General features: G+C 54.7%; 1 protein-coding gene across 1 annotated transcript; it reads left to right on the top strand.

Annotated features, from left to right (window-relative positions):
* The first annotated feature begins 656 nt into the window (after positions 1–656).
* SNAI3 (snail family transcriptional repressor 3) lies at positions 657–8,271 on the top strand. The gene is made up of 3 exons (XM_075576782.1): positions 657–2,485; positions 5,174–5,755; positions 7,227–8,271. Exons 1-3 carry the CDS (start codon positions 2,407–2,409, stop codon positions 7,406–7,408), a joined length of 843 nt encoding a protein of 280 aa, XP_075432897.1. The 5' UTR covers positions 657–2,406; the 3' UTR covers positions 7,409–8,271.
* The last annotated feature ends 4,432 nt before the right edge of the window (positions 8,272–12,703 follow it).

Here is a 12,703-nt window from a genome sequence, read left to right as displayed (position 1 = left end):
AGGGTGACAGTTGAATTTGGTATAGCCACTTATCACGTATGTATGAAACTTGTTTCTTGCGCCGCGCGGTGCCGCTACGGGCGTTTTTCTGTATAATCGCAGCCTTAGGGCTTGATTATACCAGATGCCGCTGAGCGGCCACGCGATCCGGTGACCTCACCCTCACGCTGCCGCCGAGCTGCATCTGATCATGCAGCAGAGACGGGAGGAGAGACGCTGAGCACACAGGGAGGCGTGGCCGTGAGCGGTTCGCCCTCATTGGCTGAACCGCTCACGTGACGCGGCCGTCGCCTGCCCAAAATAAAATCCTCGGTCTCCTCTCCAATCTGCAGCTCCAGGCGGCGTGCACGTCGCTGATGGTATGGTCGGCTACATAGGATTTCAGCAGTTTGTTTTTGCGCCGCGCGGCATCACGCTAGGAGACGCCGCCAGCGTTTTTTTGGTATAATCACGGCCTAAGGCTACGACCCCAGGCCTCGCTGCCTGGCGGCACGTGCACAGACTACAGCCGTGATCGGCGGTCTGTATGGGAGCGACGTGATGCGTGGGGGTGCGGGGCCATGACGGAGGGCGCGGCCATGGTGGGGCATATCTGTCACTGGGGCCTGTCCCATAGAGGGCTGTGCTGGGGTGTGTGGCGTGCGCCGCAGCGGGCACTGGGGACCTGGCCTTAGGTGTGTTGTAAAGAGTTGGGTAACCCCTGGGTGTCTCTGAGTGTTAATAAGGAGAATGATCAAGGTTGGGGGCTCTTCAAATAAAACCACATTGTGGATTTGATTTTAGTTACTCTCCCCAGTCTCCTTAACACCCCTCTGCTTTAATTGTGAGATCAGGGGGTGAGTCAGTAACACGAGTTTGGAGGGTGAGGAACACCTTGTTTTACTAGTTAGCTCAGGGGTTCTCAACTCTTGTCCTGAAGAACCCCCAACAGGTCAGGTTTTCAGGATATCCCTGCTTCAGCACAGGTCAAAGACTGAGCTACTGATAGGGCTACCTGTGCTGAAGCAAGGACTGATTGAGCCTCCTGTGCCGGGGAGGGGGAGTTGGATTAGGGAGAAAGGATCAGATTGTGCCAAGTACCATTTTAACAAAGCCCATAATCTTAAAAATATTTGTAAATGACTTCCTGGTTTGTTTTTACATACGATCAGCTAAGACGAGGGCTGATCATTATTTTTTCTCTTATTTTCTAAGGTGATTTATCTTTAAATGTACAGATATGTGGGAGACGGGCTTAAGAAAAGGGCATGATTTTGTGGCAATTTTTTTGGCTAAGGTTGCTAAATATTACATCTCGGGGATATATAAAAATGACTGAGACAATGACAAAACTGTCTCAGAAAAATCAACAAATAATGTGTTTATTTTGATTGATTATCAACCAAATGTTGAAACATTCAAAGTTACAGAAAAAAGGTGACACTTTGGGAAGCCCTTATTGCTTTAATAACTATACTGCACAAACAGGGCATATGTTTGGCACAATCCCCTGTACTCCATGCTGAGTGCCTTATTGAATAAAAAAAACTGTCAGCAAAGAAAACAGACCCCCATACTGTGCCAACAACCCCCCCAAATTATGCTAACCAGCCCCTACACTGTGCCAACCCCCCATACTATGCCAACCAGCTCTTACACTGTGCCAACCCCCTGCCATACTATGCCAGCCAGCCCCTAGACTGCCAACCCCCATCCCATATTATGTCAACCAGCACCTACACTGTGCCAACCTCCCCATACTATGCTAACCAGCCCCTACACTGTGCCAACCTCCATATACTATGCTAATCAGCCCCTACACTGTGCCAACCCCCCCATACTATGCCAACCAGCCCCTAAACTGTGCCAACCCCCACCATACTATGCCAACCAGCCCCTACACTGTGCCAACCCCCACCATACTATGCCAACCAGCCCCTAAACTGTGCCAACCCCCACCATACTATGCCAACCAGCCCCTACACTGTGCCAAACCCACCATACTAAGCCAACCAGCCCCTATACTGTGCCAAACCCACCATACCTAAGCCAACCAGCCCCTATACTGTGCCACCCCCCAAACTATGCCAGCCTGCATGCTGTGCCAACCCCCCCTCCCCCCATGCTATGCCAACAAGCCTGTATGCTGTCCCCCCTCCCCCCCATACTGTGGTAAACCCCTCCATACTGTGCCAACCAGCCCCCATACCGACACCCCCTATACTGTGTTACTCTCCTCTTCTGCATGCACCTGCTGCTGGGGATATTAACTGAGAAACCCCGCCCACTGCACTTGCCTGACCCCCTGATTGGCTCTGCTGCAGCCCTCATGCTAATGAGTCCAGTCAATTTGTAACCAGGGTGTCTCTGTCCCAGGCTGGGACAGTGACAGAGGGGGACAGTGACAGAGGGGGACAGTGACAGAGGATGCCCAGGTCCTTCCTAGTGAAGAAATCCTGCAGCCACAGGATCCCCAACTATGGACAGCTGCTAGAGGCACAGGCAGGTAAGGAAGCACCACACCTGAGGGGGCTGCACCTCTATCACTCACAATGCAGACAGGTCCAAAGGGGAGAGTGATGATCCTAAGAATACTTTATAGGGTGTCCCCCTGACTGCAGAGTATCAGGGACAGGATCACACAGTCCTGGGTGTATATGTAATGTGCAGGTGTCCCCCTGCCTGCAGAGTATCAGGGACAGGATCACACAGTCCTGGGTGTATATGTAATGTGCAGGTGACCCCCTGCCTGCAGAGTATCTGGGACAGGATCACACAGTCCTGGGTGTATATGTAATGTGCAGGTGTCCTCCTGACTGCAGAGAATCAGGGACAGGATCACACAGTCCTGGGTTTATATGTAATGTACAGATGACCCCCTGACTGCAGAGTATCAGGGACAGGATCACACAGTCCTGGGTTTATGTGTAATGTACAGATGACCCCCTGACTGCAGAGTATCAGGGACAGGATCACACAGTCCTGGGTGCATATGTCATGAATTACTGAAACTAATTACAAGGCAAGAACACATTTATATTGCAGTCTCTGAACATGTGCTGAACGACCCAAAGATGTGATTCCCTGGATATAGCAACGATCTCACATCCCCGGCTTGTGTTTCTCCTAAGAAAGTGGACATTTTCTCGGGACAATCCCAAACCTTGTATCCCTGACACAATATGTCACCCTCTGTGCCACCGGGGTGACATAACCTTTGCAGGAGGTGCAGCTTCCGAATTTTGCTAATTATCACCCCGTATAATCTCGCCCCTCTTACTCACGCCTTAACCGCAGCGATAGATAACTGCGCTTTTATCCCGTTGGAAACGCAGGGGCAGTCCGCGGGACGCGTAAATCCGCAGTGCGCAGAATTCACCTGCTGCTCCTTTCCCTGTCTAATTGTTAGCGGGCAGGTTAGGCGGATCCTCTCCCACTGGGTCTCCATGAGGGTCACTGGTTTGGAGTCAGTCTCTCTGGTACAAATCCGCACATCAGTAACAGGATATTACACCGGAGCAGAATACCCAGAGCGCTGAGATCTGATCCGAAGGTCCAATCCACCCAGGAAAGTGACAGCATGTGTCCCATCTATAACGAGGGTCTCATAACGGGGTTTCGTTTCACAGCTTTTAGCTCCGCAAACTGGCCCCCGGAAACATTTCTTTGTTAGAAGCCAGTGCAGCAACGAGCCCAAGGCGGCGGGGATCGCAGCGGAGGTGTGCCGCAGGGCTAGCTCACGCTGCCGGCTACACGACGCGCGCACGATCGTCATTCTTTGAGGCAAGTGGATGACAGTTGTCACACTAGAAACTGCTTGTGGCGGCAAAGTCCAGTGTTGACGCTGCCACATTTTGCCGCCACAACCCAAATTGAAATTTGGGGCTGCAGCCGCGTCACGTGAGCTCGTTCGGCCAACAAAGGAGAACCCGCTCTGTGACGTGTTCGTCACGCCCCCCCCGCCACGCCCCCAAATGGCCACGCCCCAACTCCTGCAGCTAGCTCACAGATCGCTGGGCTGCAGGAGCGAGCGGAGGAGGCGCACACGCAAGAGCGCGGACGTCGCAGGCAGTGTGAGCTCAGCCTTAGAAATAGTTATATTTTGAGTCCCTCCTTGTAATGTTTTAGTATCGTCAATTCTCCAAAGGTATTACACGGGATGGGAAATGGAAAATAAAAGCCAATGATATATACATACAGTATATATATTATCACCAGGTATAGTGGCACTCTACTAAGACTTGTATACTGCCCAGGCATTAACTGCAAAAGGATTAGGAATACAGGAAAGATCGCAGGCACTGCGGGTTTTATGCAAGAATAGCTCAAGTTTAATACAAAAAGGTAATCTTCTCTACTGTCTAAATGCTTCTTGGAAAGCCGAAACGTGCACCTTTTTGCATTAAACTTTAGCTATTTTTGCATAAGACCTAGAGTGCCTGCTATCACTTCCTTGTATATAGTTATTTTTTTTATTTTTTTTGCCTTTTTCACCCACCATAACTTTAAAATATATATATATATATATATTCCCAGAATCCCTTGCTGCAGTGGAAGCGCTGTGTGCTAGGTGATAATGGGGAAAGGCAGGGTTGCAGACCTGTCTAAGACATGCAAATGAGCACACAGTAATATTTCCATTTGATATATATATATATATATATATATATATATTATTTTTTAATCTGGAGAGGGGAGACGGCACAGTTACAGACAGATGTTTAAGTGCCACATTGCATTTTGGTTCCTGTGTGTCAGATTGTTGCTTAAAGCTGAAGTTCCAGAAAATCTATAGGATTTTTTGACATAATTGGAACCGGGACAGGCGCCATTGCCGAACTTTGCCACTTTCAGCACAGGGACCGCCGGTTACCAAGATAACGACTGCGGTACTTCTTGGTGTCCCTCGCGGTGAATGCAACGTGGCTGCCACTGTTTGGACCTATAGGAAGGCGTAACCCATGAAGTTGTGATTTCCTATTGGCCCTCGCATCTTTGGAGTTTTACCACGGCCATTTTGTTTCCCCAGCCGGAGCCCCTGGCACCTAATGATGTAATTATCTCGCGAGTGTGACGCATTGCAGAGCGATATAATAACATGCAGTGATTAGTAGGCCCAGCCGAGCCTCTGTGTTGTGAAAGTTCGGGGGGACGGGTGCAGATGTTCACTTCTTTCTCTCCGACACCCCTACAGATGTCGCGGCTTCGTGTGGCACCTGCACAGGTGTGGTGCTGTCGCTGCTTCAGCAAGCGGATGCCCCCACCGCAGAACGTCCTGCAGGGGAGTTGTGGTGGACACGTCCAGCGCTGTCACCGAGCCCAGCGGCCCCGGGGCCGAAGGAACAGCCGGTCACAGCTTCCCCGCACTCTCTGGGCAGCAGGGTGAGCGACGCAATCTCTCTTTTGGCAACTGGGCAACCTCTCAAAGACAGCATGAACAACCTAAACATGCCCCCCAGGAGGCGCGCGTCCGACGGGGGCAGTGTCGTGCCAGGGGCTAGGACCACCCAGCACCAGCCCCCGCAGAGAGAGGCTGCGCGACAACCAGATTCTCTGGGATGCTCAGACTGTCACAGAGCCTGCGGGAGCGGCCTCCAACAGCGACACGGGCCGGCACGCGGGCTCTTCAGCTGCCAGCACTGTGCCAAGGCCTACACCAGCCCGGGCGCCCTGAAGATGCACATCCGCACCCACACGCTGCCCTGCGCCTGCAGGATCTGCGGCAAAGCTTTCTCCAGGCCCTGGCTGCTGCAAGGACACATCAGGACACACACAGGTCAGGGGGGAGACCCGGAGGGGAGGAGGGGGGACCCGGTGCGGAGGAGGGGAGACCCAGTGCGGAGGAGGGGGGACCTAGTGGGGAGGAGGGGAGACCTAGTGGGGAGGAGGGGGGACCTGGTGGGGGGGGGGGACCTGGTGGGAGGGGAGGGGAGACCCGGAGGGGGGACCCGGTGCGGAGGAGGGGAGACCCAGTGGGGAGGAGGGGGGACCTAGTGGGGAGGAGGGGGGACCCGGTGCGGAGGAGGGGAGACCCAGTGGGGAGGAGGGGGGACCCGGTGCGGAGGAGGGGAGACCCAGTGGGGAGGAGGGGGGACCTAGTGGGGAGGAGGGGGGACCTGGTGGGGGGGGGGGACCTGGTGGGAGGGGAGGGGGGACCCGGTGCGGAGGAGGGGGGACCCGGTGCGGAGGAGGGGAGACCCAGTGGGGAGGAGGGGGGACCTAGTGGGGAGGAGGGGGGACCTGGTGGGGAGGGGAAATTTGGTGGGGAGGAGGGCGAGGCTTGGTGGGGAGTGGCGAGAGGGGAGATTCAGTGGGGAGGAGGGTGAAGCTTGGTGAGGAGGGAGGGGAGACCTGGTGGGGAGGAGAGGGGACCTAGGGGCCTATGCAGAGAGCAGCGAATTTTAAAATTGGCGAATTTATTAAAAAGTAGCTTTTTTGGAGAGTTTTATTCTCCATATGCAGAAAAGTGCGAATTCTGCTATGTTTAACATGGATGCGTGTGGCGAGTTTAAATTGGCGAGATGCGCGCTTCAGAAACATGTAAAAACAAATTCGCGCCTTTTTTTTCCCTTTGCAATGGCCGCGAGCGGCAGCTTCTTGCCAGTTTTTTCTGGCGAGGCAAAAAGGAGACAATCGCGCCATTTTATTGGCGCGAACAGCCGCAAGATGCCGTTCGCGCCTCTCTGCATACGGATATTTTTAAAACTGGCGAGATTGAGGTCCTCTTGCTATTTCCAACTCTGTTAAAAAAATAAAAAAATAATTATTTCATTCGACTCTCCGTTCAGGAGATCTGAGCGTTTGAAATATTAAGTATCCGGGAGGTTAAAATGGAGCTCTCCCCAGTGCAGTGTATAGGTTAACCTGGTAACCTCACAAGCTAGAGATGAAGACAATCTTTGAAGAGCAGGCCGGTACTAATATGATATGAGTTACAGCAGGGGTGGGCAAATCCACTCGTCAATACCTCCCAACAGGTCAGGTTTTAAGAATATCTCAGCATCAGCACAGGTGGCTCAGTCAAAGACTGAGCCTCTGATTGAGCCATCTGCGCTGAAGCAGGGACTGATGGAGCCACCTGTGCTGAAGCAGGGACTGATGGAGCCACCTGTGCTGAAGCAGGGATATCCTGAAAACCTGCCCTGTTGGGGAGTTTAGCCCCACCGCTCTAGACTTGATAAATCAGAGACTGTGCTGCTCTGCTTCCCCCCGTCACACACTCCGGTGACTTCTTCTCCCCTCTCCAGGTGAGAAGCCATTCTCCTGCTTCCATTGCGGCCGCGGTTTCGCTGACCGCTCCAACCTGCGCGCTCACCTGCAGACGCACTCGGAGGTCAAAAGGTACCGGTGCCCGGGCTGTGGAAAAACCTTCTCCCGCGTGTCTCTGCTCGCCAAGCACCGAGACGGCTGCTGCTGCCCGGTGTCCTGACGCGCGTGTCCAATAAACACTGCTTAGTAAATACGGCCCTATACAGGGTATTCTGGGGCAGTGTGGTTATGGAATCCCACCCGTGCAAAAGAATAATACCCGGATAATTAAAGGGAAACGCTCCCAACGTGTTCCGCAGGATTCCGCCTGATGGATAAACCGGATGCTGGATTGTGTGGCTGTGAGACTTGATAAACAGATTCCTTGTTGCTATGCTGTGGATTGGAGACCTCTCTGGCCGGGAAGGGGTTACGTACCCAGGGTCGGTGGGCGGGGTGAATAAGAACCGCCTGTGGTTTGCGCTGGGCAGTTAACCCCTGCAGTGCATTGCTTTGGAAAAGTTACCCAGCGTTGCAAGGCGAGGCAATCCAGCGCCGGAAGAGTTAGAGGTTCTGGGTAATTTTCTAAGCTAGAAGCCGAGGTCTCCGGAGGGGAGCCCCATTAATTTGAGCTCCGGGGTCTCCTCGCTCCCCAAAATACTTCCCTCTGTAGGTGCTGCCGCCAGCATACGGAGGTTTACATTTCCAGCGGCGCGGACGCTGCGATGTCATCTGTCGCGGCTTCCTATTGGTCCGCGCGCCACAGGGAACTGTAAGCCTCACGGCGTACGGGCAGCACATACAGAGGACGTAGGAGCCCCCCGCAGCTGAAATTACCATCCGACTACCACCTATATAAGAAACAACTCCCGGTGCGATCCGGGCCGGTCTTCACATTATACAAACCCCGGAGCGGAACAATGCCACACCGGGACCTGGATTCATGTTCGGGCCGCCCCGGGGTGGGACGTGCTTTTATTGCCGTGTAAATGAATATTCAGCTGTGCAACACGGGGCGTTGGTAATAAAACTTTTCTCACGTTCTTGGCCGTTTTTTTTTATTCTTTGCTCTGCAAATACCCCATTTCTTAACCCTTTCGCTGCCGAGGAGGGGACCGGCAGGTATATAACTACTAACTATTATTGTCGTTTATTTGTGAAGCGCCAACACATTCCGCAGAGCGGTACAACGGGGCGCAGAGGTTTGTATACTACATAAACAGTTACACACAGGTGAAGGCAAACACGCACAAACAGCTACAGAGAGCTAATGAGGGCCCTGATCCCGGGAGCTTACACTCTAGAGGGAATGAGGGACAATGTTGAAACAAGAAGGTAAGGTGGCTGCTTATTGTAGGATAAGGTGCGGCTCAGGTTAGAGCAGGGGGGCGCAAACTTTTTTCCCTGCGCCCCCCTGCCGGCTGTCCCCTCACTCCCGCGCCCCCCCCAACCCCAACTTACCCTCGCACCGGCTTAATGACGTCACGTTGCCATAGCAACGTGACGTCACATGACCTCGCAGCGTCATTTTGACGCCGCGTTGCCATGGCGACGCCGGGAGGAAGCCGCCGGAGCCACGGGTAAGTATGGTTTACAGAGGCCCTGCAGCTCCCCCGGCACTTAATTTAAGTGCCTTCGGGAAGCGCGCGGGGCCTCTGTAAACCCCGCGCCCCCCGTCGGCAGTCTCGCGCCCCCCCTGGGGGTCGCGCCCCACAGATTGCGCACCGCTGGGTTAGAGAATGGCCCAGTGTGACAGCTGAATCCATTGAGGTGGATTGGGGGATCGGGTGGAGATTGGTCCAGGCGCACAGCGGGTCCCAATGGGTTTGGATGTTAGGAGTATCCCAGATAAGCTTCCTTGAAAAGGTCAGTTTTACGGGAGTTTTTAGACATCTGAAAGCTGGGGGGGAGTCTGATGGTGCGTGGTAAGGAATTCCAGAGAGAGGGGGCAGCGCGGGAGAAGTCTGGCAGTCGGGAGTGAGAGGAGGTAATAAGGGGGGAGGAAAGGCGGATGTCGTGGGAAGAAGGTAGGGAGTGTGAAGGTATGTACAGTATTTGTGGACGAGGCTGAGATGTAAGAGGCAGTGTCACTGAGGCCTTTGTCAGAGTCGGGGCTGGGACCCGCTGCGCCCGGTGGCGCGGGCGGCCGCACGAGCGTTCCCCACCAGCAGGGGAATCCTCCTGAGCCGGTCCCAGTCCCCCCTCACAGCACAGCTCACAACACGCTGTGACGCGTCAGCCGCTAGGGGATCCAAGAGAATTGTAATCCCAAGCGTCGACGCGTCACGTGGTGTGGCTGTGAGCCAATGAGGAGGGGAGGCTTCGGGGAGCGGGGAGGAGAGTGTGGGGGGAAAGCAGTGTGAGTGCCTGTCTGTGTGTGTGTATGTGTGTGCCTGAGTGCCTCTCTGTGTGGGTGCCTGAGTGTGAGGGGCTGAGGATTTGAGGGGCTCAGCAGTTGAGGGGCTGAACGGCTGACGGGCGGTCCCGCCCCCCCACCCGTTTTGGTCACGCACCCTCCCCCACCGCTCGCAAAAATGGTCCCTTTGGAACGGAAAAAGCCCCAAGTGCCTCTTCGCGCGCCGCCTGTCTGCAGTGCGGGCGCGTGGTCTGATATGCATAGTGGAGCCGCAGAAGTGGAGCGGTGAGTGAGGTACATGAGGCTGGCAGCAGCGATTGGAGATTGGAGAAGCGGGCAATGGGAATGCCAAGTAGGAGAAGGTTGCAGTAATCGAGGCGGGACATGCCGAGTGGGTTAGGATTTTAACTGTATCATGAGTACTTTTTGTATATTGGCGATATTTTGTAGGTGGAGACGGCAGGATTTAATGACGGACTGAAAGTGAGGAATAAAGGAGAGATCAGAGTTAAGGAAGACCCCTAGACAGCAGGCTTGAGGTGTTGAGGAGGTTGGCGTGTAATTGACAGTGATGGAGAGTGTGGGTGTAGGGGTGACAGTGAGGGAGAGTTTGGGTGTAGGGGTGACAGTGAGGGAGAGTTTGGGTGTAGAGGTGACAGTGAGGGAGAGTGTGGGTGTAGGGGTGGCAGTGAGGAAGAGTGTGGGTGTAGGGGTGGCAGTGAGGGAGTGTGGGTGTAGGGGTGACAGTGAGGGAGAGTGTGGGTGTAGGGGTGACAGTGAGGGAGAGTGGGTGTAGGGGTGACAGTGAGGGAGAGTGTGGGTGTAGGGGTGACTGAGGGAGAGTATGGGTGTAGAGGTGACAGTGAGGGAGAGTGTTGGTGTAGAGGTGACAGTGAGGGAGAGTGTGGGTGTAGTGGTGATAGTGAGGGAGAGTGTGGGTGTAGTGGTGATAGTGAGGGAGAGTGTGGGTGTAGAAGTGACAGTGAGGGAGAGTTTGGGTGTAGGGGTGGCAGTGAGGGAGAGTGTGGGTGTAGAGGTGACAGTGAGGGAGAGGGTGTAGAGGTGACAGTGAGGAAGAGTGTGGGTGTAGGGGTGACAGTGAGGGAGAGTGTGGATGTAGGGGTGGCAGTGAGGGAGAGTGTGGGTGTAGAGGTGACAGTGAGATGGGGTGTGCGTGTAGGGGTGACAGTGACGGAGAGTGTGGATGTAGGGGTGGCAGTGAGGGAGAGTGTGGATTTTAGAGGTGACAGTGAGGGAGAGTGTGGGTGTAGGGGTGGCAGTGATGGAGAGTGTGGGTGTAGAGGTGACAGTGAGGGAGAGTGTGGGTGTAGGGGTGACAGTGAGATGGGGTGTGCGTGTAGGGGTGGCAGTGAGGGAGAGTGTGGGTGTAGAGGTGACAGTGAGGGAGAGTGTGGGTGTAGGGGTGACAGTGAGGGAGAGTGTGGATGTAGGGGTGGCAGTGAGGGAGAGTGTGGGTGTAGAGGTGACAGTGAGATGGGGTGTGCGTGTAGGGGTGGCAGTGAGGGAGAGTGTGGGTGTAGAGGTGACAGTGAGGGAGAGTGTGGATTTTAGAGGTGACAGTGAGGGAGAGTGTGGGTGTAGGGGTGGCAGTGATGGAGAGTGTGGGTGTAGAGGTGACAGTGAGGGAGAGTGTGGGTGTAGGGGTGGCAGTGAGGGAGAGTGTGGGTGTAGAGGTGACAGTGAGGGAGAGTGTGGGTGTAGAGGTGACAGTGAAGGAGAGTGTGGGTGTAGGGGTGGCAGTGAGGGAGAGTGTGGGTGTAGAGGTGACAGTGAGGGAGAGTGTGGGTGTAGAGGTGACTGTGAGGGAGAGTGTGGGTGTAGGGGTGGCAGTGAGGGAGAGTGTGGGTGTAGAGGTGACAGTGAGGGAGAGTTTGGGTGTAGAGGTGACAGTGAGGGAGAGTGAGGGTGTAGAGGTGACAGTGAGGGAGAGTGTGGGTGTAGGGGTGACAGTGAGGGAGAGTTTGGGTGTAGGGGTGACAGGGAGGGAGAGTTTGGGTGTAGGGGTGGCAGTGAGGGAGAGTGTGGGTGTAGAGGTGACAGTGAGGGAGAGTGTGGGTGTAGAGGTGACAGTGAAGGAGAGTGTGGGTGTAGGGGTGGCAGTGAGGGAGAGTGTGGGTGTAGAGGTGACAGTGAGGGAGAGTGTGGGTGTAGAGGTGACAGTGAAGGAGAGTGTGGGTGTAGGGGTGGCAGTGAGGGAGAGTGTGGGTGTAGAGGTGACAGTGAGGGAGAGTGTGGGTGTAGAGGTGACTGTGAGGGAGAGTGTGGGTGTAGGGGTGGCAGTGAGGGAGAGTGTGGGTGTAGAGGTGACAGTGAGGGAGAGTTTGGGTGTAGAGGTGACAGTGAGGGAGAGTGAGGGTGTAGAGGTGACAGTGAGGGAGAGTGTGGGTGTAGGGGTGACAGTGAGGGAGAGTTTGGGTGTAGGGGTGACAGGGAGGGAGAGTTTGGGTGTAGGGGTGACAGTGAGGGAGAGTTTGGGTGTAGGGGTGACAGTGAGGGAGAGTTTTGGTGTAGAGGTGATAGTGAGGGAGAGTTTGGGTGTAGGGGTGATAGTGAGGGAGTGTGGGTGTAGGGGTGACAGTGAGGGAGAGTGTGGGTGTAGGTGACAGGGTGAGTTTGGGTGTAGGGGTGACAGTGAGGGAGAGTGTGGGTGTAGGGGTGACAGTGAGGGAGAGTATGGGTGTAGGGGTGACAGTGAGGGAGAGTTTGGGTGTAGGGGTGACAGTGAGGGAGAGTTTGGGTGTAGGGGTGACAGTGAGGGAGAGTTTGGGTGTAGGGGTGGCAGTGAGGGAGAGTGTGTGTGTAGTGGTGATAGTGAGGGAGAGTGTGGGTGTAGGGGTGACAGTGAGGGAGAGTGTGGGTGTAGGGGTGACAGTGAGGGAGAGTGTGGGTGTAGGGGTGAGAGTGTTGGTGTAGGGGTGACAGTGAGGGAGAGTTTGGGTGTAGGAGTGACAGTGAGGGAGAGTTTGGGTGTAGGGGTGGCAGTGAGGGAGAGTGTGGGTGTAGTGGTGATAGTGAGGGAGAGTGTGGGTGTAGGGGTGACAGTGAGGGAGAGTGTGGGTGTAGGGGTGACAGTGAGGGAGAGTGTGGGTGTAGGGGTGA

The sequence above is a fragment of the Ascaphus truei genome, chromosome 19 (assembly GCF_040206685.1).
Source record: "Ascaphus truei isolate aAscTru1 chromosome 19, aAscTru1.hap1, whole genome shotgun sequence".
NCBI classification, from domain to species: Eukaryota; Metazoa; Chordata; class Amphibia; order Anura; family Ascaphidae; genus Ascaphus; species Ascaphus truei.
The sequence above is the reverse complement of the archived record's forward strand: the minus strand, read 5'-3'. Positions and strand labels throughout refer to the sequence as shown.

Bases quoted from the DNA above. Each gene is read 5' to 3' on its own strand.
- SNAI3 (XM_075576782.1), top strand. From the start codon at position 2,407: ATGCCCAGGTCCTTCCTAGTGAAGAAATCCTGCAGCCACAGGATCCCC. The intron at 2,486-5,173 runs GTAAGGAAGCAC...ACACCCCTACAG, and splicing joins GCTGCTAGAGGCACAGGCAG to ATGTCGCGGCTTCGTGTGGC. The intron at 5,756-7,226 runs GTCAGGGGGGAG...TCCCCTCTCCAG, and splicing joins ACACATCAGGACACACACAG to GTGAGAAGCCATTCTCCTGC.